Source organism: Halichoeres trimaculatus, unplaced genomic scaffold (assembly GCF_033239565.1).
Source record: "Halichoeres trimaculatus isolate MK-OKI-2021-1 unplaced genomic scaffold, fHalTri1.1 fHalTri1_scaffold_21, whole genome shotgun sequence".
In the NCBI taxonomy this organism is placed as follows: Eukaryota; Metazoa; Chordata; class Actinopteri; order Labriformes; family Labridae; genus Halichoeres; species Halichoeres trimaculatus.
The window spans coordinates 8,142,013-8,168,953 of NW_027437199.1; the positions used below are offsets into that span (position 1 = coordinate 8,142,013).

Sequence of the window (26,941 nt, forward strand, 5' to 3'; positions counted from 1 at the left end):
GCAGGGGAAGTGATGAAGTTTAAGGATGAGGACAAAGAAGAAGAGGAGCAAAGAGAGGGGACTAAAGTCTGATTGATCTCAAGGACCAAGCTCTGTTTGATTGGCACTCTAAGTAGTGAAAAGCGGGAGTATTAACATACTAAGCCCCTCGTAAATGAGTCCAGCAGGACTCACGGTAGTGAAGAGGGAGAGGGAAACTGATGAAAAGATGGGATGGAGCAACTCATAGGAAACAATACAGAAACAGGAAGTTTGGAACTTGTTGAATCATGTTAGAATTTAGTGATAAAGGCTTTTAGTCCTCCTTTACACAAAGATTGCAAAGTTCATATGGTTAATATTTACAAATGTGAGATTGACCACGAGTATACTGATACTTGTGGCAATAAGTCCTAAATTCTAGAAGGTAGTTTTCATGCAAAACGTAAACTCATGTCAGTTTTAGCTGGAAGACTTTATCATTTGGGTCTATTAGGCCAACGTAAAATCATTTAGTACGTTTACATGCAGTCAGTAACCCTTTCATATTCGAAATACTAGCAATAACCTGGTTGGGCAAGGGCCAAGTAAACACCAATAACCCTTTTTAAAAAATGGAATATGCTCATATTCCAGTTTTTAAAAAATCAAAAAAACACCCCTAGGGTACTCCTTTTCTAACCCGAATATTTGGTCATGTATCCGCCTACTGGGATATCCCCATTGAAGAAAACATTAATTTGTGTTCTATACATGTTCTGTTTGCAAGGAAACTTGGTCTTTTGAGTACAGGAAGTCTGCGGTGCTGCTGTTGTTGTTGTTGCTATGGATAAAGCAAGACAAAGCGGAGATTACGCGAATTGCATCATGACGTTTTCTGTGTGTCAGGATGTTGCCGGTGTGTTGCTGTTTTGATCAGGATACCATGTAAACAGGAAGAATACTGTTTAATATTAGATAATTACTCACAATTCTGCAATTAATGGGATTAACTGCATTTTTAATCCCATGTTTTAAATTCCCTTATTTTGCAATTCAAACCATTTCATTGTAAGAATACCATTGTAAGAATGTAAAGCAATTCTTTGAAGCCTGTGTAACAGGGATACCATTTTTTTAATGATTTATCTGAATTCTGCAATTAATTGCATTAATTTTTAATTGCATATTTAAATTCCCGTTATCTTCCATTTCAAACTGTTTTTGGTCCATGTTAAAGATGTGAAGCAATTCTTAGCAGAATCCTGATTTAGGAACCAAATCAATTTAATGAAATATACCAAACTCTATGATCTTGACTTAAGGTTTATTATTAAAATTAATGCTACGCTGTTGTCTCAGCATAGTCTGAAACCATGACTTAGAGAAAGACAACTTCAAAGTTTATTAAATTATTTGTATAAAGAACACTGTGACACATTTAGGATATGCAAGAGTGCATATACAAAATGTCTTACCACACTGTGCTTTTATCTGAGGTAACTTTAATTATTTATTGACACTCAGATATTCCTGGGTAATGCAACAGTATTTGCACTTTTCCTGAGTACCAGATAATTTTGTGTGAGACTATTTGCACATGTTAAGGTGAGGTGTATGACTGGTCAGCTTTTGTGATGCAGCTGCCCACTGACACCAGTCTGATTAGCTGTGCCTGTATGCTTAGCTTGATTAATTGCAGAATTAAATCACTTTAATCATCACATTTTTAATCGTATGTTAGAAACTTCCTTCTTTTATTAACTTAAATCAAACTAACGGGTGAATTGAGACAAAAAAAAAAGGATGAGTACGTGCAGTGAGCTGCTCTGGACTAACCCAGAAGCCAAGGAACTTTTTTTGGCTTCTACACTCAGTGAGCAATCTTCATTCAGGTGACTGACCGGGCACCATCTTGTCCTGCATCCAGCTCTTATGATGCATCAATGGGGAAATCGAGCGCTTGACAGGCCTGTCATCAAAGCTACACGCCAAGCTGTGATTGGATAATTGCTCTTTTGAAGGAGTTTGAAAAGTTGGTGGAAGCCCTGGGCTCCAATATATTGATATCTGTGCCTCTGCATGATCATAAGTCAAGAAGAACTTTCATTGTTTATCTGTTATTGAGCATCCTTAAAGTGAGCTGGTGAGTAACAGATGTCTTAAGGTGCAAGGGCACAACTTAGGCCACCTAAAGGCTTTACTTAATATGTTTGTATTAAACAATTTGTACGCAGCCTGATCAGTTTACACTCAGCTATTTACAGGTCGAGAGGAGGTGATAAGAGCACACAGAGGTCCAGTCAACACACACTTTTGGAGTAGGGTGATAGCAGCCTTATAAAACAGCCAGTAACTCAGTCACCACTGTGTTTTTCCATCAGGGCAGACTCAAGCCTTTCTGGCTTGATCCTCTCACTCTGTATCCTCAGGGAGCTTCTGCTGAATGAAGTCTTCATCTAAATGAAGTCTTCGTTCTCATGTGCGCATGCGTTTCATGTGCGCATGCGTTAGCGTCTGTTCCTCCCGCCAGATGTTCTCCTGGAAAGCTAGACTTTTAACGAGTTTTTATAGTTTTTTGTTTAACCTTGTTTTAACCTTTTAGCTGGATTTGATACATTTTAAACTGGGCCTCAGTTCTCAGCCACAAGAACAATCATTTCGGCTGATTTTAGTACAAAATTTCTGCGGCTCGTCACCTCTGCGCCAACAAGACCCGGAAGAGTGGGTCTAAAAGCTTTTAAAATCTCTAAATGGCTGTGTGTGTGGAATGCAAAAGAGAAAACTCACGGCTGGAAGAAAAACTCTCCCGTTTGCAAAAGGATGTCCGGGAAAAGGACAAGCTGCTGGAGGGCTTTATATCCATAGCCTCGGCTCAGGCAAAACACATTTCACTTATGCAGGCCTCCAGGATCTCCGGCCTGTCGCCCTCAGCTCTGGCTCCTCAGCTGGTCTCGGCCTCCGCTGCCACGCTACCCTGGGTAGTCTCCCTGCACTCCTCCGCCAACGAGCCGGCCGAGGGCCCGGCACGATCAATCCGCTCCCCCGCGCCGCGGCACTGCGCGGAGCCGGCAGGCTGCTACACCACCTCTCCCAACACGGACGGGGTCAGTCAGGGTCTGAGGCCGCCGGAGGACTCCGATGCTGTCATGGAAGGGGGATTCCCATCGCACCCTGCCCACTGCTCTACACCGAAGCCGCAGGGGCACCAAGCCTGGTCTGAGGTTGTGCAACGCGGACGGAGGACCATCGCGGTGGGGGGAGCGCCTTCACCACCTCGCCTCTCCCTTTCCAACCGCTTCTCGGCCCTGAAAGATGGGGCTCAAGTCCGCGCCGCTGATCCTGCCCCTGCACGGGCTCCTCCATCCCCGTCAGAATCAGCACAAGTGGAGGCGGCTCCCTCCTCTGCTGCGTCGGCTCCGCGGATGGCCACCTCGAGCCAGGCTGCGCCACGCTCCTCGACCGGGATGCAGCGCCGCCGGCTGCTTAAGGAGGCCGTTTCCAGACGCTCGGGGGTGCTCCCCCCGTCTTCAAACACCCTCACTCCACCTGGTACGTCGGCGTCAACCTTCACACATGTGAAACACCCGATCTCTGAAGGCATCACCGCGCGCTCTTCATTGCGCTCTTCTCCTCGTCCTCTTCTCCCCCCCACCACGTTGATCATCGGAGACTCCATAACCAGGTACATCAGGTTTTTTAACGCCATTACTCACTCTTTTCCTGGTGCCACCGTTCCCGTTATTCTGGACAAACTCCTCCATTTACTCCCCTCCCTCCCCTCCTCTGTCTCGAAGATCGTGGTGCACGTCGGCTCTAATGACACCTCCAAAAAGCAGTCCGAAGTCACAAAGAGTGATTTTAACTTGCTTTTTAACGTTCTCAAGGACACTGGAAAGACAGTTTTTATCTCTGGCCCGATCCCCACACTTGGTCGTGGAGCAGAACGTTTTAGCAGGCTACTCAGCCTCCACACCTGGCTTCAACTCACCTGCCCCACCCTCAACTTTTATTTTATTGACAATTTTGATCTCTTCTGGGACCGAGCATCCCTTTTTAGACATGATGGGATCCATCCCAACAGGCGGGGTAGCCAAATGCTTTCGCACAATCTCCAGTACAAAATCCACTCCTCACCGGTTTGACAGTCTGCTCTCAGCAGCTCATCCTCCCACAAACAGGTCACCCCCTCCCCTCCGCTCAGTATCACCTGTTCATCACAAAGCACACCAATAATCCCCGCCCACTCACCTGCCAATCCCCCTTTTCCTCTGCTCCCTAAGTTTGGTTACATCAGCAGTTCTTTAATTCCTGTTCACATCACCTCCTCTCGTCCTCACTTTCACCCAGTCAGGAACTGTATCCCCTCAAACCTCATCCTCGTTCCCCTGCTTCCACAGCTACCCCGCCCTGCTTTTAACAGCAAACCTGCAAACTGTGGACTTTTAAACATCAGGTCACTCAATAACAAAACATTTTTATGTCATGATTTTATTTCCCAAAACTGCTTGGACTTTTTTATTTTAACAGAAACTTGGCTCACTCCGGACAGTTACACCTCTCTCATTGAAGCTACCCCCCCTGGTTTTACTCACCTCCATCAACCCCGGCTGTCAGGTCGGGGAGGGGGGGTGGCTGTCATATACAAGAAGGATTTTAAATGCACCCCCATCACCCTCAGTACCTTCAGTTCGTTTGAGCACCTTGCTGTTATTGTTCAATTGAAAGACCCTGTCCTGATTTTAGTCATCTATAGACCTCCAAAACCGAACACTGTTTTTATTCAAGAGTTTTCAGAGTTTTTATCCCTTTTTATGTGTAAATTTGATAAAATTCTTATTGTAGGGGATTTTAATGTACACGTTTGTTGTCCCTCTCATCCAATGACCGCTGATTTTATTGAAACTCTGGACTCTTTTAATCTAACCCAGGCAATACAGGAACCAACCCATGTAAAGGGACATTGCCTAGATTTGGTTTTATCTTCTGGACTTAGTCCTGTTGGGGTTTTAACTAAGGATATCTGTGTGTCAGACCACAAACTGGTTTTATTCTCTGTGGTTTTATCCCAGCCTTCTTTCACCGATCATACTCCAGTTTTTCGAAGGGTTTTCAATTCAATGTCTGCTAGCAAGTTTTCGGAGCTTTTTATTTCTGCATCTTTAACAGCCTTCAACCCAGATCTCAATCCTGTTTTTAACACAGAAGAGCTTGTCTCTCTTTTTAACAGCACTTGTGGAACCATCCTGGACTCTGTAGCTCCTCTAAAGGCAAAAAGCTCTAATAAAGAGCCCCAGCCTTGGCTTACAGAGTCCACACATTTTTTAAAGAGATTATGTAGAAAAAACGAACGAAAATGGAAAAAGACTGGGCTGGTGGTTTTTCACAACATCTGGAAAGAATCCATGAAAAACTACCAGAGGGCTGTTAAAGATGCAAGGGCAGCATTTTATTCTAATTTGATTTTAGTCAATCATTCTAACCCCAGAGTTTTATTTAAGGTTTTAGATTCCCTCACTAACCCCTCCCCCTCTTATTTTACTGACGCTTCTCAGGACATGTGTGAGAAGTTTTTAACTCATTTTACGAACAGGGTAATGGACATTCGGCAACAGATCTCTCCTCCTGATCTCCCGTTAGCCATAAGCAGGATAGTTCTTCAGTATTTTAGCAGTTTTGAGCCGGTGTCCTTACCCTTTTTATCAGATATTTTAGCCCATATGAAACCAGCTACGTGCAGTCTTGATTTTATCCCCACCAGATTTCTCAAAGAGGTTTTTAAAACGGTTGGACCCAGCATTTTATCTATCATTAATAGTTCTTTGTCAGAGGGAGTATTTCCCTCTGCTTTCAAACACGCTGTCGTCCAACCCCTTTTAAAGAAACCAAACCTTGATCCCACTGATTTTAACAATTTTAGACCGATTTCAAAACTTCCATTTTTATCCAAACTTTTAGAGAAGGTGGTTTCTTCACAGCTTTTAAGTTTTTTGTCTGATAATAACCTCTTTGAGAAATTCCAGTCTGGTTTTAGAACAGGTCACAGCACTGAGACAGCCCTCCTCAGAGTGACCAATGATCTTCTTTTAGCAGCAGACAGAGGGGAGGGCTCAATTTTAATCCTTTTAGATCTCAGTGCAGCTTTTGACACAGTTGACCACGCTATTTTAATTAAACGACTCAAAAACTGGGTGGGTATCAAGGACACTGCACTTAGCTGGTTTCAGTCTTATCTTTTAGAGCGAACCTTTGCGGTCACCATAGGCAATCACAGCTCCTCTACTTCCACCATTGCCTGTGGTGTACCACAAGGTTCAGTTTTAGGTCCAATTTTATTTTCTATTTATATGCTGCCCCTTGGCCATCTAATTCAGCGCCACCAGGTCTCCTTTCACTGCTATGCGGACGACACACAGATATACCTTCCCCTGAGACCTGAGGACACACAGGGCCTAGCTGCTGTCATGAACTGTCTCAATGATATCAATTGTTGGATGGCAGAAAATTTTCTTCAACTAAACAACTCAAAATCCGAAATAATTCTCTGTAACATACCAAATTCCCCCCTGATACAGTCCTCTCTCGGTCCACTCTCATTAAACATTAAACCTTCAGCCAGAAATCTAGGAGTCATCTTTGACTCCGAACTCACCTTCTCCACCCACATCAATAAAATCACCCAGTCTTGTTTCTTCCATCTGCGCTCCATTTCAAAAATCAAACAAATACTCACCCCTCCAGATCTTGAGAAAGTAATTCATGCCTTCATTTTTTCCAGACTGGACTACTGTAACTCCCTCCTACCTGGCTTAAACAAAAAATCTCTCTCTCGCCTCCAACTAGTACAGAATGCAGCAGCTAGGCTTTTAACTGGTTTTAATAGACGGCATCACATCACACCAGTTTTAGCCTCCCTCCACTGGCTTCCTGTCAGTTTTAGAATTGATTTTAAGATTTTATTGATCACTTTTAAAGCTCTCACAGGACGTGCTCCTACTTACATTTCTGAGCTTTTAATTAAATATGAGCCAGCTCGCAGCCTCAGATCCTCTGGCGAAGGTCTCCTGGTCGTTCCAAAGTCAAGGCTCAAAACGAAAGGTGACAGAGCTTTCTCTGTCAGAGCTCCTCGACTTTGGAACGACCTGCCAGAGGAGATAAGGCATGCAGAGTCTGTTGGTTCTTTTAAATCACTTTTAAAAACCCACTTTTATAGGCTGGCTTTTATGTGATGCCGTCTTTCGTCTTTCATTCTTTCATTCTTTCATTTTTTGCTCTCTTACTTATTTATTTATTTATTTATTTATTCTTATTTTTCGTTTATCTAACATCATTATTCTGTTTATATTTATCTTTCGTTTTTTTTATATTTATATTTGATGTTTGTAACTGTCTTTTATTGCACTTTCCATTGCCTTTTCCTCCTTTATCTCACTGAGTTTATGTTTTAGCTTTTATCCCAGTCCTCATGGTCTCATTTTACGTTGTATGGTTCCTGTATAGTCTGGGTCCCTGACTATGCTTCCTGTTGCCCTCATACATGATGTCTTTCTCCACAAGTGCGTCTTGAACTGTGTGTTTTGTTTTTGTGCTTGGTTTTATTTATTTATTTTTATTTTATTTTATTTATTTATTTTTTTGTGTGTGTGCTTACGTTTATGTTTATGTTAAAGCACTTTGTAAACTTGTGTTTTTAAAAGGTGCTATATAAATAAAGTTATTATTATTATTATTATTAAATATGGAGCCCAGACAGGAATCCACAACGAGCTGGCTGCGCGCCGTGGTAGAAATGTAGTAAACTGTAAACGGTCCCGCTGTGCCCTGTCAGCAGCCTTTTAAAGGGATTGTCCCTCCATCTTGCTCCGCTAAAACGGATTTCCCCGTGACTGACGGGAGGAGAATGAAGCTTCGGGGTTTTTTAAGGAGAGTGGAACAGGTAAGGGCATTCGACTTGTGTCGGTCTCACACCCGTGAAGTTGGTTTCACACTTGGAGGGGAGTACTAAAGGCGGATTCTGTTATTTTTCCCCAATTAAACTCTGGCTTTATTTACATACTCTAGCATTTAAATAGTTTGTTAGCAGAGGAGGAAGTCAATTACTTTGACCTGCTGACATCCTTGTAGGCAGTCTGTTGGTTCAAAGCATGTTAACTACAAGTGCTTATTTTCCACTGACAGGCTTACATGCTTTTTCAGGTCATCTCATTTTAAAAGACCAAACCACAAAGACAAAACAGTCAACCAACTGAACACAGGAGTTGTTCACCCACAAGTACCTAAACACTGGCAACAGTTGATGTTAAACGTGTAACATAAATATTTTAAAACTTTTCACCATTTAAGTCACAAAATAACACAAACAAACCTAATGACAGGGCCAACAGCTGACCTTCAGGTCTGCACTCTGTAAACAGTAACCTCTGATGTTGCTAAATGAAGAGTAACGTAAAATGCAGTTCTTCAAGTGTCCACAAGGGGGTGGCTCCAAAAGCTCAAGAAGTACAATAAACATCCAAATCAACTCTTTAAAAACCAACTGAGTACAGACAATTTCATTTTACAAGTGCTCCTTAAATTACCGTAACTCTTCAACCATGTGGGCCAGTGAGAGAATTCCAGCAGCTCCATGAAGAAGAAAAGAAAAGGCAAGCTTCACTGTGAAATCTGGGGTAGTATGGTACTGCTTTCCAATTAGAGGTGATAATTGGTGCAAGATGTTGTCTTTTTACAAGTGCTTCCTGTACCGTAACTCTTCAACTATTCGTGCAAGAGAAAAATTGGATTCAAATGGACTGTAAAGGATTCCAGAAAGTAGAGAAATTGAGCTTCCCGGCATAATTTATGACTCTTTTAAGGCCAAAATAACAACAACAACAACAACAAATCCAGGTGGCTTTTATAATACTTGGGTGGTAGAGGGTTAAAACGCCTGTCTTTTGAGCAGGAATCAACAGGAACACAGTCTGGAAGAAAAACACGATTGTGGTTTAAGTTGTGGTAAATAATTAACTCATTACAAAGGTGTTTTAGCTGTTTGCCAGAATGTTTAAGGCCCATCTCTTTGACTGTGACTAAAAAGTTAAAAACATCAAGTATTTCCAACATGGTCATCAATATTTTCAACAGCTTGTGGTGTTCTGCGGTGTAAAATTAACATTTTTTGGGGGAAATGTAGTTTGGTGGTGTTGGAGTGGTGTTTCAATTATTTTTGGCTGAAACTGTGTCTTCATCTTTAATCAAAAGATCTAAACCTGAGAGGATTGGTCTATCACTGGTTAAAAAACAAGAGCTTTAAATGACCCAAAAAATTCCTTGTATTGTAATACTTTTGTAATCATGTTGATTTTGAAGAACTACCACAAGAAAAAGAGCTTCAAAAGTGAGGAAATCATAATTCTTCAGCCAAGTGTGTTTACAAGAGAGACTTGTACACAAACACAACACACATCCCCTCTGCCCACACTGTCTCCGCTCTAATGCCTATGTTAAACCAGTGGATACCACTCTGGGTCGACCCAACACAGACAGACACAGCTCCGTAATTATTCTGGCAGCCACAAACACTGGCATCTACCCACACTTAATGGCCACTCTGGGGATGGCTGAGCCTTATAACAGGGGATATAATTACCTTTAATGGAGCTTAAATAAGCTTTGAGCTTAAATAAATACATTAAGCCTCAGAACATCTTGAAATGATAAAGTCTGAAGGAGGAGGGAGAGGACAGATAAAGGCATGTCAGGAGAGTGGGTGAGGAGGGAAGAGGCTTTCACGTGTAGCAATGCTGAGGGTTATTCTTCTGGTGTTTCATCTCTTTTATTCAGACTTCATGCACAACTTCAGACACATTTTTGAACTAAGACCTTGTCTGTTATATTTTATGACCTTCAGACATGTTGTTAAACTAATTAAGCTGATCCAGGAGCATCAGCTTAAGACTAGAAGTAAGCATTAAATTTTGAATGTAGCCCACTACAAGCCGAAAAGTTGCTACGGCCACGCCCCCAAACTCATGAGTGTGCAGGGGCGTGTCCAGACTTTTCAGATTGGGGCTGCCCAAAGGGGGCACTGACCTGGTCATGAGAGGGCAGCAAAAATTTGCAACAGAAACTGACTCTGTCCAACTCCACTAATCATATCTACTTTACCTACCACCAATAGGCCTACAGTATCACACAGATTTAATATTTTGTTTTAACTTCAAAATTAAGAAAAACTTGTAAAGAAGATTCAAACTCAACGTTTCGAGTACTTAAAGCTCCCAATGAGAACATCAAGCAACAAGACAAAGTATGTCTAAAAAGATTTTTTTTGTAATTTTAATTAATTTTTTAAATGTTTTTTTTAAACAGTTCCCTAGGGGGAAGGTGTAAGACTTTTTTTCCCTGATTTCTATGGCAAAGATTCCTGGTGAATGGTACATTTCACTGTTAAAAATAAGAATTATAGGATTTTGGGACTCAAGTGCATACATTTTTCACTACTACAGTTATAAGGGACACAGTGTTACAGGGTCACAGGAGGACCAAAATCGATCCTTATTCATTAGACCTTCTCTAATATGTATGATTTTTCACATTATTATTATTATCATTATTATTATTATATTTATCATTTTTATTTTTTATTATAATTTTTATTACTATTACTATTTATTTTATTTATTAATGTTTTTTGTCATGTTCTTTTTTAATAAACTTAAATTAGCCACTCAAAGTCAAACCAACGCTTCAAAAGACTTCAGAAGTATCAAAAAAAATTAATAAATAAAATAAATAGATTAATAAAATTATCAAAAATAATTGTAGTTAATAATAATAATAATAATAATAATAATAATAATAATAATAATAATAATAATAACAAAATAAATGAACAAAAGGTGTGGCAACTTTTGTTGCCAGTGGAATTAAACAGATTAAAGCTCTCTTGACTAAATTCCTTGTCATCATTGTTGTTATAAATTAACACCAATTAATCTGAGGATATAACTACTTACTAATTTAGCTACATCTGATTGCATGGACATAAATCTTTGTAACTAATCTCCTGTGTATCATGAATATCTGAGGTAAACAAAGGCATCTTTCTTACTGATCAAACCAAACGTTTAACCTGCTGATGACTGACATTTGTGTGTCTTCAAATATAAAAACGTGTCTATTTGTGAAATACAGCAAACAAGAGAAGGATATTATCATGAATAAACTCATGAAGTGTGTTCACATGAACGGGCACCTTCATGTCATGATGCTCAAACATCTGGAGAGCCAGAGGCTTTCAGCTTTGCCTAAAGGAAGCTCTTAATTAACTGATGAAGGCTTCATGTAGGACAGCACACACAGAGAAACGAGAAGCAAAAACAAGCACAAATGTTAAGATAATTTCATCTAATCAAACAAATAAGAAACATGCATAGTCACAGTGATGATGTTATGTCTTTCCACCTCTGCTGCCCTAGGAGAGGAGGCATTTGTCACTCTCACCACACAGAGTTTGTACATGCTGCTGCGTTTCAACACACACACACGCTCAGTCTCCAGGGATCCATCTCTGACATTTACTCTAGACGATCAATATCTTCCTCCGGCCTGCGATCAATACCTTTATCCCTTGCCTGGAGCTGTGTGTGTGCGTGTGTGTGAACATCACACAGCTCTACCCGACATTTCAAACCTCTCAGGGACGGAATGCTACCGCCTCCGTGTGACACACAATTTGTAAGTTTTCTAAACCAAACTTTAGTGTTGTTCAGGGCCTTTTTAAAGCTACCCAGAATCAGATTTAAGAGCAGTTTAACAACAAAAGCTGGCAGAGGCTGAGAATTTCCAGTTGAACAAAGCTAATGGGAGTCCTGAGAAGCTAAACACTGAGAGTTAACAAATGTTGAGCAGGAATTCCTCAAGAAAATGCTGCGGATCTGCTAAAAACAGAGAGAGAAAGCTGTCAATATGCTTGTTCCTCAGATCCTTGACCTGCTGGAGGAATATTAGTCTATTTAACACAGTTCTTCAGCTACTTCAGCTTTCTGAGGCAGAGCTGAGGTATTCCCTTTAAATGAATACACTAATGTCTGTGAATGATTGCAGAATTTATCTCTATGGGCACAAATCTGGCGTCTAAAGTATAATTGTTTCGGCTTGGAGTCCATTTGTGGTGGGTTCAGCGGTTTCGGCGATCACTCTTTGCAGAAACACAGAACATGTGAGAGCAAAGAGTCAACAAACCCTGAACTAATGAGCTTTAGTCTGAAACTCATTCATTGGATTATAACAACAAAATGCAATGTCTGAGTTTGATTTTATAATTTCATTCTTCTCTTTATTCAACTCTCAACTCTGACACAATGCTCGCATCTTCATTCCCAGGTCTCGCTGTAATAAATGGCAAGTTTATGGCAGGGCAATGGATAACTGTATTAATATGTGCCAAAAACTGACAAAGGGAAACAATCTGCTCTTATATGTGTAGCTGAAATGTGAAAGTGACAGACAGAGAAAGGGAGAGAAACTTCCTGTGAAAATACATTAATTGTAACCATTACTCATATTGTTATTCAATGTTATGTCGTTAATATTATAAGTGTTATTGTGATTAATGTAATTATGATTTAGACAGTACTTCAGGAACTGTTTTTTCATTATATTTTATAAATGTATGTATATTAGTTTTCTTATTTATGATTCTCAAGTTTTTGTTGTTTTTTTTAAATAATTTATTTATTTTTATTTTCCAAATAATTATAATAATACATAATAATAATACAACTTTTATTATTGTTTCTTCACTTATTCTTGTTCTTGTAATATTATTTTTCCCCTGGGCACTCTTGAAAATTTATTTTAGATGTTTACCATAAAATTTATTTAGCTGAAAGTCTAGACTCTAGAGGAACTACATGACCACATGACAGACTCCTAAATTTACAAAGGAAAAAAGTATATATTACTAATAATACATTGTTTTATTATTTTATTTTATTTTTTATTTTATTTATTTATTTCATTTTTTGTATCTAGTCCATTTTATGACTCTTAAAAATGAACGGATAGAGAAAAAGACAACAAAAAAAAAAAGGAAAAATTGTATCTAAGATGAATTGAATAAGTGATATAGTAATGCAGTATATCAATAAAAAGAGAATTTAAAAAATATATTCAATAAAAAATATATCAGGGCTCTGAAAATCATGACCCACTACACCATATCAGACAGCCCACCAAAATTCCTGCCAACCTAGTTCATGGTGGGATCAGGGAAGAAATATCTGTTTTCTGAGTTGACCCTGAATGCAGCATAACTAGCATGTTAAAAAACACCTGAAGACCTGACATGGTTCCCTTATGACACGATAGGATGCTCAGGGGCTCTCAGGTCATTTGAGTTTGAAAGCCCCTCAGTATACAAATGTATTGAAACATGTAAATGTGCTCTTATTTCTGCTTGTGTGTGTCTCTGCTCCTCCCTCCATCACAGCCTCTGTATCCCTAACAGTTCTCACTCACGGGTCATCAAGCTGTGGGGTTTTATGAAGTTTGTGAGATCCTTTTATTAACTCATAAAGACACACTATGTCTGTTGTAGACAGTCCCAGGGCAAAAGAAACATAATGATTTTTGTTTCCTATTATCTCCAAACAAAGGGTTGACTGTGAGCATCAAAGCAGTGCACATTGCTTAATGGCCGTATGATGACGAAAATAAGGAAATACATACACCAGCATAGATGTTTGATTTTTTTTGCAGGGGCATGCAACTGAATTGAACATATGTGCAGTCACAAACACACTAGAATTTTGATGCACAGATGAAATGCTGAAATGTTTTCAGGAGTTGTGTTTCTCTGACAGTGGAAAATCATATAAAACATTGAGAAATAAAGGTCAGCTCTGGGTTTTAGTCAATAAAAACTTCTTTTAGGACTTTGGAAAACAATACTTTGATATGTAAATAATAGGTTGCCTTTAAAAGGAATTTCAATGGAAGGTACTGGTTGTTCGATAACCTCAAGGAAATGAATTTTTCTTCCAGGGCAGATACTTTGGAAGTAAAGGCTGTTCTGGCCGCACTGCAGGCCGAAGGCCAAATGAGAAGGCTCACTAACATCCACCTGGGCCAAAGGAAACAAGCGCCCCACCCCCCTGCCTACTCCTCTGTGAGCCTCAGGGCCGTGTTTGAGGAGTCCAGTGTTTGGAAAGAGAAACTCAACTCCAGAGGAGACCGCAATGCTGCTGTGGGGCTCAGCTGCCTGATAAAGACCCCCCCCTGACTGACCTGATTGATCAGCACTGCCCCTTCGACCAAACGCTATTGATGGAGGTGGAGCGATTGAAGCTTAACTCCTCACCTTTGACGACAGCACCCAGGGGTCAATCCCAGGGTCAGGCTCTTATGTAAGACGCTCGTCCATCTGCCTCACTCCTGAGAGCCGAAACAAACTGACCAAGAATAAAACCCTTGCTGTCATTTGAACCACATTTAGACTTGCTTGTAGGAATGTGCAGCTCATACCTCTAGGGTACGAGCTGCACCTCGTTGAGAGTTTTACCAAATATAGTTTTACCAAATATTTGCAGTGAAAAGCAATTAAACTGAATACATTTGTAGAAACCCAAACCTGAACAAATAATTACGGGCTGAGTACAGGGGATCTAGTTTGCCTGGAGAAAGTTGGTTTTCTGCTCAGGGTGTTGCCGATGGAGAGGAGAGACATCAGGCCGGGAGGTAGCGTGTATTTATTCAGGTATTAAACGACCCCGACGCTCCACTTGGTTTAATAACAAACACTCCACGGGTGCATGAGGGCCAAAGGAAACTCTCTGTTTTACACAACAATAAAACAGCCAGTGATCTGGGCCCCACTGGACCAGAACAAGGCCTGCTAGCCATGCTGCAGTCATGTAAGGTGATGAAAACCACAGCGTTATGACGGGGTAAAAGCAGCTTGCTAATCTGGACTGTAGAAGTTGTAATCAGTGACTGCATACAAGGGTGCAACTTGGACAAACACACAGGAACCATTTCTTTTAAGTGTTGAATGAACCACAGCCAAATTCCACTGGATCCATGTTTGGTCCATCTCCACCCCTTCACATCACTGGATCTGAAAGGTTTCATTTCTAGTCAAAGTGCCTAAGCACAATTTTTTTACTGGATGCTGGATCAAAAGTAAAACATGCGAAGCTCCTTTCCTATCTTTTCACAGCAGTTCACTTCACCAAATAATTTAGAAAACAAGTGCTGTTGTAAAAATTAACACGATTAAATCAATCGCTGCCAGTCATCTTCAGAGCATCTTGAACGATCTTTCAAGACCCAAATAATATTAATTTTCTCTGACTATGTAAACACCAAAACTACTTAAGAAGAGTGGACTTTTTTTGATCGTGTTTATCTTGGGCTCTCCATGATCTCCATCCTCATTTCTCAAGATCACACCGCTCTTTATCTCTGAACTACCGCAACACACCCTCAGTTGGAGCGTGAGCTGACTGAACTTCTCTGACTTGCAGTGTCTCACTATGTCTCTAGCTGCGTTTCCATTACACTTTTTTGCAAAATAAAAGCGTTATTTCTGAAGTTTCGATATAGAACAACTTTGCCTTGCCGGTGTTTCCATTACACTCGTATTACCCACAACTTGAGTGAAGTAAAACAAAATTAGTGTTTTTATTCACTGCTCAAACTGTCGGCGGTGATCACGCTAACTCAAAACAGGCACCAACAAAACACTGAATGAAGATCATCATCTCCAGCCCACATACTCTCACTTCCACCCCTCCATCCTGCTGCTCTCTGACCCGCTCACAGCCGTCCTGCCAGAGTCTGTGTGGCAGTGAACACGAACAAGAAAGTGACATAGGTGCGTTGTTATGACAACGTGATGTTTTTGCGAAAAATATGTTTCCGTTGCACTTTCGCATTAAACATCAATATCAAAGCTTCTGAAAAACCACCTCATTAGAGTGTAAAAACTTTTACTCAAAATTTTAAAATGTGGCATTTCCGTTACCATTTTTTATTGCGATTTTTACATTTTGCGCAATTCTAGGTATGATGGAAACACAGCTTCTGTGATCTCACATCTTCTCCTCATATCCATGCTGAGCTCTCATCCAAAGAGCACACTGCTCTCACCCATAGCAGTTTACGAGCAGGATTTTGATTGACAAGCTCCACCAGACCCTGCCTCTATAGACGTCAATGGCAGCGAACACAGACATTTTAATATTGGCTAGTTGAAAAAATGTGGGTTCACAAATCTTTTCTTCTTTGTGTATTTATTTTATTAGTCATGCACTAAAATTTTGTAATGTCCTAGAATTCAAATTCTTTATTTGGGAACCTTAAGCAGATGTGGGATTAAAATGTGATTAATTAGATTAATTAATTACAAATACTGTAATCTGCATTGAACACAGAACTAACAGCATGATATATTTTTGCAAAAAAAAGGAGTTTCCATTGTACTTTTGCGATAAACCTCAATATCGAAACTTTTGAAAAACCATCTCATGAGAGCATAAAAACTTTTTTATTGAAATTTGAGAGGTTTTTCAAAATTTTGGTGTTTCCATTGTCATTTTTTATTGCAATATTTAGGTTTTGCACAATTCTAGGTGCAGTGGAAACACAGCTAGTTACTTGGTTGTCGGTAACGGTTGTGTGTATGTGTGTGTGTCAGGTCTTTTCAGGTAGAAGTGGAATGCAGGCCAGTGGGGACGTGTCTCATGTGCCAATACACTCTGTGCACTGTACGAGACAATACACCAACCACACACACTACCCACACAAAATCACACACACACACCCTCCAATGAGCCTGGATGCACACAGGACTGACTGACACGCATAATGTGTGTAAGTTCACCCAGAAGAACAGATGCATATACGGACACTTATACAGTAACTCATCCAACCTTCAGTGTGAACCTTCTAATCAAACATCTGGAAAGTGTTCAGAGAAAAACTCCTCTCTCTGACTCTTTCTCTCCGTTTGTCGGCACGAGAGCCCCGTGATGGAACGCCTCCCCAGGTTGGCGTGTCTGTCATCGTGAGAGGCTGAACCGCCTCGTCTGTCAGCACAGATAAAAGGGCGTTTATTACACCGGTGGGTTTTAAACATGCCCTACATAGTTTATATTGAAATGATTATGATAGACAGGCACGACAGGGCACATCCCTTTGGCTTAAGCGCGAGGTAGACACAGACAGGAAGAGAAAGAGAGGCGGAGAGGTGGAGAGGGAGCTGTCCGTCTCTATCATGCAGTTCAGTCCTGTGTGAGATGAGACCACCTCACTGTGTGGCACTTATCCTGCCGCTAACTGCTACGTTTAGTAAACTGCTAAATGCTGACAATTACACTGTAGCCTGTGCTCTAACATAACTGTGATTACATGAGCCACCGGAGTTGATGCACAAAAACATGCTTGTTTAAGCTTCAGCAGGTGGTACTGATTTGTTCAGTCATGGGCATTTTTTTTCTTGTCATAGAGGTTACAAGATGTCTGTTCCACACAGTGTGTTGAAGCGAAAGTAAACAAAAACAGACAACAACAAACTAAAGGTTTAAGTCAGTACAGGTAGGGAGAAATTACCTGACAGTCAAACGACATGGAACACCAAAGATATGAGAGGTGTTTCCACACAAGTACTAAAACTTCCTGAAATGATCAGAATGAGCAGCGTGTGTGAACGAAAGCAGGCAAAATTTTAGCCAAGACATTACTCCCGCTTTTTCCCATCAGCCCCCTGTAAAATTCCCATGCCAGTCCAGGAAACCGGGTGCAAGTGTTTCGGGTGGTTTCATCCTTACACCATTGTTGTGTACACAGCCCCTTAAACTTGGTGATAACATGGTTTACTGTCTGCTAGAATAATCTCTGAGCTTTTTCAGTCTTTTTGACCTAATGCACATGAGAAGCTGAGCTTAGCGTCAGAATAACTAATCACACATGAGGTTGCTGTAAATCTACAATTTCACAAAGAAGGGAACCTCAGAGATACACATCATAAAGTGACACTTTAAAGCAGGTTTGTCAAACTAATTTTCACTGAGGGCCACATCAGCATAACAGTTGCCCTCAAAGGGACAGATGTAACTGTGAGAAGGCGTAAAAGGTAAGTAACTAAATGTAATGCAAGATAGATGCAACTCCTTCAAAAATGAAAAAGACTTTGCAGCGCGGATAATTTCTTCAGCCACAATAAAGCTAGCTTTCACTGCCTTCATTCATTGTTTGATTTCTCTATTTCTCAATTCCACTCGTTCGGAAAATGGCACTGCTGTGAAAACACTGCAATCTAGTGGCAGGATGCCGTCACTTCACAGGTAACATAATAAGCAGGTGTTATAGGAAACGTAGTTCATGGCCAATGCACTGTTTTGACTTTTCTATTTACTTATTATCTACTTATCTAAGGCAGTCAGACCTTTTGAGCTCGTGCAGGCTACATAAAATGGCATGGCGGGCCACATTCGCCTCAAGCCTTGGGCCTTGAGTTTGACACACTTGCTTTAAAGTGAACTACACACAGGGTCATTGTAGTTGACCAAACAGTGGCAGGGGCTCAAAGTCAAATCTCTGACACTGGTTCAAATTAACTTCCAAGAATTAAAACAACAAAAAACAAGAACAAACATCCTCATCTGGTAGCTCTGCAGCTGAGTTACAAACAGCAGCAGTGATCTCACTGACATCTTGCTCAATGTGTGTGTGAAGACAAGTAGTGTGTGAGTGTGTGTATTCCTTCTCACTCCTGGGTGATAGACACTGATCGATGATTGCTGCCTGCTCTGTGTCTCTCAGCTCCCCTCACCACTGATCCTCACATGGGATTTATGAAGCCCGGGGGCTGATCCACAGCCAAATTATGTGGGCGGAGCACAGCTGGACTGTACTCCTATCCATCTTTCCCACTCAACCCAGGCCCTGAAAAAAGAGAGGGCACTTTTCATCTTTCCACCACTGTAAATGCTGGGTTCTGTCAGGACCACAAATCACCTGAGGAGACGGAGTGGAAGTGTTCGAACCAGCCGCCGGGCTTGAGACTTGACATCAGGATAGTGGACAAGATGTTCTCCCAGCATGCAACTCCTGTCGTGCATGCCTCTCAGCAGATAATTATGCAAGAAGGGCTGCTGGAGACAGGTTCTCGTCTCAGGAATGTTCTAACCTCTCATGAAACACGGCGTTGTCACGGTTTGAGACAGGGTCCAAAACGAATATTGGTTTACTCACCGGAGTGAAGACCCCTAGTGGTCAGAGTGGTAACTGCTGCTGGACGTGAGGTTTTGTTATTATTATTTGTTATTATACAGGGAGAAGCAAAGTCCATATAGGGTTAGGTAAGTAGGTACAGGTAAGTTTATGATCTCTGCTCGCTAGTTTTCTGAAACCATAGACTGTAAATTCATGGACTAAGTCTCTGTGATGTCACCCAAGATTAGGATATTTGAAATGCTAACTCCAACTAGCGTAGTCTGATCAAAAGAGGCAGAGTTGAAGCCTTTAGCTTTTTAACTTACAGCTACAGTTTGCAAACTGTTGTGCCTCTGATTATAAAAAAAAGTATAGCAAAATTGATTTTACAAAAAAGAACTTAAAAAAAAAAAATGAGCAAAAAAACTCAGTAATGTATGTGCCATAAAAGAAATGAACTATCCAGACCAAAACAATACTTTTTTTTCTTTTCGCTGCAGTACTGTCATAGCTAGCCCCAAGTGGACAATTGGTGAACTGCAGTTTATAATACCCCCACTTTGGATTTATGTGTAAAAAAAGAACTTGATTTAAACTTTTTGAACTCATTAACCCCCCCCCCCCCCCCCCCATAAATACATAAATAAATAAATAAATAAATAAATAAATAAATAAATAAATAAAAAGATATATAAATAAAATAAAATAAAATGAAAAAAAAAAACTCAAGAGGAAAAATTACCCACAAAACCAAAATGCTAAATTTGGGACCACAACAAGCCAGGCAAATAGGTGGTGTTAAAACAGGCAATTCCATTGTTTTTAAGTTAGTTTTGGTGGCTGCCAAAACCAGATTAGATGCACACTGCTGCCACCAACTGGACTGGAGTGGAAAGTGGTGTAGGTCAGGAAGTCAAATTTATAAATGTCAATCCAAAAAAGATCTTTAAAATGAAATTATTTGTATTTTTTTAGATTAGTTTTTAAAAAGTATTACATTTTAAATCTTACATTAAAAAAAAATAATGAATTGATCCAAACTCAGCCAGCTGTGAGACTCAGACTTGGATACAATCGGTGTCTAACAACAGGTAATGACAGGTTTTTCTTTTTGTCTTGTTCAGCACATTTGTTGTTTGCCTGGTGTATTTAGAGCATCTGCAGCTGGATGGTGCTGTCTGTGTGAGGGTGTGTGCCATGCCATGGATAAAAAGGGAGGGGGGGCAGGGTAGGGAGAGGGAGAGACAGTGGCCTGCGTGGGCCTCACTGTTCAAACATCTCAAAGTTTGCCGACGCGTCGTCTGCCTGCCAGGCCTGAGACAGCTCCGGCTCCAGGACTTCACACACCTACATGTCACATTCTCAAACTGCTTGACACTCATTTTGCAAACCCACATGCTCCAGAACACACACACACTCAGTACTACACAATAAATACGCATTAATCTGTATTAAGCCTGCAGACATCAAACATGGATTTTGACGTTTGCAAAGTCATGTCTTTGACAAATTACTTTCACCATCTTACAGGGACGACATCGTATCTCCTTAACCAGGACTGTATCATGTGAGGCCCATTTTCCCTCTTCATTCATACAAAAACGGAAAGCAACAACAAAGAGGTCCACCAACACAGCTGTCAGTGAGGCAGATGAATACAGAGCTTGTTTATCATTCTCAGAGACACAACAGTCAGTTTTAGAGGAAGAAATTTATCATATTTGGACGAAAAGCAAAGAAATACTCCAGTGACTATGATAGCTGCATACACCTGTCAGCCTGAAGTGCGATGCCTTAGGTTTAGTGTAACTTTGAGCCTTAATTGAGCTCAAACAGGTTCAAATCTAATACTTTCTTTTACTTACTTGACTGATGTACATTTTAGAGACCAAGTTAAAATAGTACAGAAATTTACAACTAGCGTCTTTAAAATCTCATTTTAAGCCAATATTCACTTTTAAACGTAACTTCTGGTTTGGAGCCATGACACAGAGGCAGGAAACATCTCTTCAGTGCTTATTTTGTTTCATACTATGTAACTGTGATAAGTTAAGCACTTTTCAGGAGCTCAAGTTAGGTTGCTGTCTCTGTGTCATAGACATCCATATGACTGGTCCCAGCATGCCAGCCTCAGAATGTCTCTCAGATCTGAGATGAGTCCACTTTTGACTTGAATGCTGGCAGTTTCCACCCATTAACCCTACAGAGCTCAGCATTGCACCAGCGCTGTGATTTGCATATTAAGTTTTGATTGGCCCTACATTTGAAGCCAGGTATATCAGATCAACCATTCCTTTTTAGATATACAATTTGGGGAGTTAACTCTTTAATATTTAATTTTCAGCATGTTCAACAAGCGCTATTTTGTTCCATTCATGTGTTTGTAGAAATCCGGCATAGAGACATTTTTTTACATTTACATTTTTGAAGGAAAACTGCCATGACACTTCTATATTTAGAAAAATATGTGTAAAATTTTCATTTTTTAAGGTTTTTAAAACTCATTTAGTTAGTCTGGACATAAAACTTTACTTTTATTATACTTTGAGATACAAAGGTTGTATTGCTGGATAGCAAAAGTTTTAAATAAAAAATTACTCTACAGCATGTAAAATGCAAAAATACGCCCTGGCAAACTTTATATGGTTGGTCATTAAGTTCAAGTTTAATTTAATTTATTTATAAAAGGACTATGTACAATATTTAAAATAAATATCACCATTTGATGCATTGTACCTGAGTAAGCTTACAGCTAATTTACATCTGCAGTCCCTTGGCAGTCCTCTTTTTGACACAAGCGCATATCACTTTTGACTGTATTCACTGAGAGATTTTTAAAGGGGAAATTGGTATTTAAAAGTGCCTTGGTGTTATTTACTATCATAGGAGTGGTGGCTTTCTTAACAGCGTTTGAAACTTTAAGCATGTTGTGGAAACAAAACATGGCACACTAAAAAACTAAGCCACAATAATTCATTCCCTTACTCTGTTCCTCTTTAAGCCTCTTTGAAGACAGCAAACCATGTCAGCAATAATCAACACTTTTGTACCCCTAGAAATGAAAAGGTATGGAGAAGTACTTTTTCCCTCAGACTTGGTAAGAAAAACCCTTAAAAATATATTCTAGATGTTGGACTAAACCTCTCCTGCCCACCCGATGACCTCTCACTGTTGCTTTGTTCAGCCATGAGAAGAATAAAGCATCACAGTATTTGACTTTTTGAACCCACAGGTCAGCCTCATTCACTAAGAGGTTGTTTGTTTAGAAGAATGCCAGAACACTATAATAGGTTTGGGATGTTTAGGCCAAACGCTGTGACGACCTGCTTCTCAGACTACTGCCATTGACGTCACCAGGAAGCTGACGGAAGTGGACAGACACTTAGCGGCAAAATCAACAGCAAGACGCAGCAGCGGCAGCAGTGATCGTGACCGTGGCTCCGTGCAGTTTGAAGTGGATGGTTTGGCTTTGGCTCTCGATCACTCAAATACCAAACATAGCAGACTGCATGGTACACCACTGACCCCTGCAAAAGACTTTCAGCTCTCACTCACATACATGCCTCACATTGCTACTCCCAATTCATAAAGCACAGAATCTTCGCAATGGCTAGGAGATTTAGATCAGGACAATCCTGAAAGCCATCACGCAACAGTTCAGAATTGTAGTTCCATTGGTGGACTTTTGCCAATCCTCTGTCCTATTTTTCAAGATATAAGACCAAACCATTCAACTAGAAAAGTACTCAGAGAGCACAGACCTCCACCAAGCATGTTGTGATTGTGACGCCAAACTTAAGTCCTTCTTTAATGTTATACTCCCTTTCAGCAGACTTTCTGCTACAATTTGGTGTGGTCTTGTTCGACAAGAAAAGGTATGATAAGAAATTGGTGACAAACGGCCGATCCATTGGACAGAATTATTCAGTTCCAGTCTCACTCTTCTGTGTTCACAACAACCATGTGCATTTATGACGTCGTCAATGCCAGGATGTTTGTAGGTCCCTAAATTAACACTGATACCATACTGGATTTGTATTGGTCATGGTCAAAACCAAAGCACAGCTATTGGTATTGGTAAAGGGTCCCTGGACACAAAGGGATATGCACTGCAAAAACAATTACATTTTTATTATTATCAAGTATTTTTCTCTTGTTTTTATTAAAAATATCTGTTAGATTTGAAATGAGCCCCTTTCACCTGACCATTTCAGAAAAATGTCTTATTTCAAGTTATTAAAAGACAAAAATGATGTCTGAATTGCTGTAGTAAAATAATAATATAAATAAATCTGCCAGTGGGGTAGGAGAAATGTGTGTCAAAATTTGAATGATGTCTTAATACAAGCACATTTCTCCCGCCCCACTGGCAGGTCTTTTTCAATTGTTTCTTGCAGTTTAGACCTTATTTTTTTGTCTTAAAATAACTTGAAATAAGACATTTTTTGGACTGGTCAGGTGAATGTGGCTCATATTAACTGAAAAAGATATTTTTACTGAGAATAAGACAAAACCACCTGATAAGATTTCTGTTTTTTGCAGTGTGGGTGCCTGAAGGAGCTTAAAATTGAGCTCTTGGCAAACAAAAATGTGCTAGGAAGCCCGAACAAGGGCAGAATATTATGTTTGTGAAAAGGCTTGGACTTATGTGATGGACTTGACTTGGTGGACACTCTTCAGTAACTCGGACCCAGTCCTTTCATATTACCGTTTTAGGATGGTAAAGGAGGTCAAAAAGGTTCAGTGTGAGCCGCTGGAGTGTGTTTAGCCCCCATGCTTTGTGAAATTCACATACTGGATCACGACTACCACTGGACTGCGACAACAATATGAAAGCACTAAGGCGTAATGATGCATCACAGCTCTTATGCTGACTCATACACTAATGCTAACATTGCTAATCTGCAACTCAAAGCGACAAGCTAAATTCTGAGGGACGGTGTCACATTGTGATGCATTCACTGACCTTTGCAGGTTTTGCCGTCAGGCTGCAGGGTGAATCCCACAGGGCAGCTGCAGCGCACCCCTGTGGCTGTGTCTTTACACGTCCTGTCGCAGCCGCCATTGTTCACAGCGCAGGTCTCTACACATGGCGGCACAGGAGAAAAAAAAAAAGATGGAGAGGAGAAGAAGGAAGTGTTAACATCTGACCCGTGTCTGCAGTGAAGATAGAGACACTGACGGTGATGTGGTGGAAACAAAGCTTCATGCAGGACAAGAATACACAATCAGAGAACACAATAAGTGCAGACTTATCCTTGTGTTTGCTCATGTAGCTTTGTCAACACACATGAAAACATCACAGCAAAACATTTTCAAGAGGAGAGACATAAAAAGAGGTAAACACATCGTTCATTAACAGTAGTTTGTCATATACACAGGAGAAAATCACATGACACTGTGCTGAGAGAGGAGGATGAAGAACTCTTTGGCCCAAAGGTCGCTCCTGTTTCCAAATGTGACAAGAAATCAGTTAACACACAAAAATAGGAAGGGCTAAGGTAAGTAGATAGAAAAACAAAGTTTGTGCAAAGTTGAGTGCAGTAAGTCTCGAGCACACTCAGTGGACCCGGCCTGTATATTTTCCTCCAGAAAAATGTTCTTGTTCGCGGTGAGGATAAAGTTTGCTCGGACTTGTGAATATTGCCTGAGTTGATCCCAAAACAAACACGAGCTCATGGTAACTCTAGCTCACCTGCCCGGCTGCTGTTGCTTTAGCTAAGCTCAGCACACACTTTCCCAATGGGCCTGGAGAAGTGCTGAGGAGGCTGAAATTTGACGTTAACTTGTGTTTGTTGAAGGGATTCAATAAAAAGACACCTAATAAGGAAGTTTCACTTAGTGACTGTTCCGCTTTAGCATGTTTGTCTTGAGTAATTTCAGAGAAAAGACTTCATGTTGCTGAGAAATTTCATTAAGCTTGTGACTCCTCTTTCCTTTTGGAACTGAAGCGGTTAGATTAAAAGAGTTTGCATCATCAAATAGGTGCTTCTCAGGTCCGGCAAAGTTGACATTAAGGATTCAAAGGCCTCTGCCGGACAACAGAAACATCTAAATCGAGGATGTTCCCTCCTTCCTAGCAGCTTTTCCAATTTAATTAAAATGCCAGGAGATTGTGGGCCTGAGAGGAGTGAAGAGGGGAAGCAGGAAAAGTCCTTTCAGGCTGGCAAACACATCCAGATCTAGGGGTCAAAGCATTAGCATAATGCCCTTTCAGAATGCACAGTCACAAACACATCTGAGCCAAGATGGCTGCTGCTTTCTATCAGGAAACAGGATGGTGTTTGGAGATTTGTTTGTGTTTCTTCATGCAGCTCCAAACAACATCAATCTCTCTGGGTTTTTTCCTCTCTTTATCTCTGTTTCCAACCGGTGTTTGTTTATCCGTCAATGCTCTGCGTTCGTCATTTTGCAATTCTTGTCATGACTTATTTCTCTCGGTGGAAGTTCTTGCAGCTGGATAACAAACTATCTCAATTCCTAAACTCTGTCACGAGCGGGAAGTTTCCTGAGTGAGGGTATGAGATTTTTGTTCTTGGCTGGAAGGAGGGACACTCCATCATCGAGGCAGCCTGTCTGATTATCCCTGTAGGGTACGAGAGCAGAACCCAGTCCACTTTCTGGGTCTCTGTGTGTGTGAGAATGTGTATTGTTTAGAACTCCTGACTGAGACTCAGGTGTATGCAGACGCACATGTATGTGAGCAGACGTGACGTGGGTGGAGGTGGTGTTTATGGGTCAGAGTGATTTATACTGAGTACAGTGGGCCCTATCATTAGCTGAGGGTGAGTACAGTCCTGCTCAGGCCCCCTCTTTCTCCAAAACCACGCCCAGCCCAGCCCGGGGCCAGACCAAGCGCAGGAACACAGACGCACTGCCGGGCCTGATTGATATGCTGGACAAGCCTTTCTTACCCTCCTCAGCCCCCTCTCCAAGCCTCTACACCCTCAAACTAACCCTGCATATTTCTGTCCCAGCCTGCTTTCTACGTGTGTGTGTCTGAGAGTGTGTGTCAGGGCACTTTCTGCATGTAGCTTCTCTTTCATGAAGACAGGACACCTCTAAGTTCTCAGAGTTTAGTCTTCTTGAATGCTAACAATACCGATATCGGGTATTAATATTGTTGTTATGGCTGGTAGCCAATATTTACTGATATCAATATTGAAAAAAAAAAAGAAAAAAAAGAAAGAGATGATGTGTCAAGGTAGTTCAGAGAAAAAAGAGGGGCACGATTGTGAGAAAGGACGACCAAGGAGAGGATCAAAGGGAGGAGCGATTGTTGACATTAATACGGATTTATCGTGCATCCCTACTAACAACAATTGTAATTTTGTTGAGTACATGATGAGCCTTTGAAGTTTCATTCGCAAATTTTACTTGATACTGTGAAAAATATTCTGCGTTCCATTTGTGCTCGTAAGTTGGCATTTCCAAGTTCCGAGTGGGGATGCCCAGCTGGAACGCCCCCCGAGATCGGAATTTCCGACTTGTAAGTCAGAGTACCACCCAGTAGGAAATTCCGAGTTCAGGGCTAAACAGTAATTAAGCTCCTGTTAGATTATTTTCATTGTAGAATTTCTAACTAGCATTTGTCGCAATCAATCAGCCGTATATATAGTATTATTTAATGTTTATATAAAGAAATACTGCTGTTAAGGCACGCTTTTCCAACTTGGCAACTGGAACGCTCAACTTGGAGATGACGTCACTCCAACTCCCGACTTCCCAGTTCCAAGCACAAATGGTAGCAGCAATATTGTTATCCAGAAATATGTCTCTC

General features: G+C 40.8%; 1 protein-coding gene across 2 annotated transcripts in view; it reads right to left on the reverse strand.

Moving 5' to 3' along the window:
- Nucleotides 1-26,941, reverse strand: part of scube1 (signal peptide, CUB domain, EGF-like 1) — a 118,837-nt gene that overhangs the window by 18,031 nt on the left and 73,865 nt on the right. For both annotated transcript variants that reach the window (XM_074698194.1, XM_074698193.1), the window contains one exon: nt 24,128-24,244. In XM_074698194.1, the coding sequence (XP_074554295.1) occupies nt 24,128-24,244 (117 nt within the window). The remainder of the gene's footprint in view (nt 1-24,127; nt 24,245-26,941) is intronic.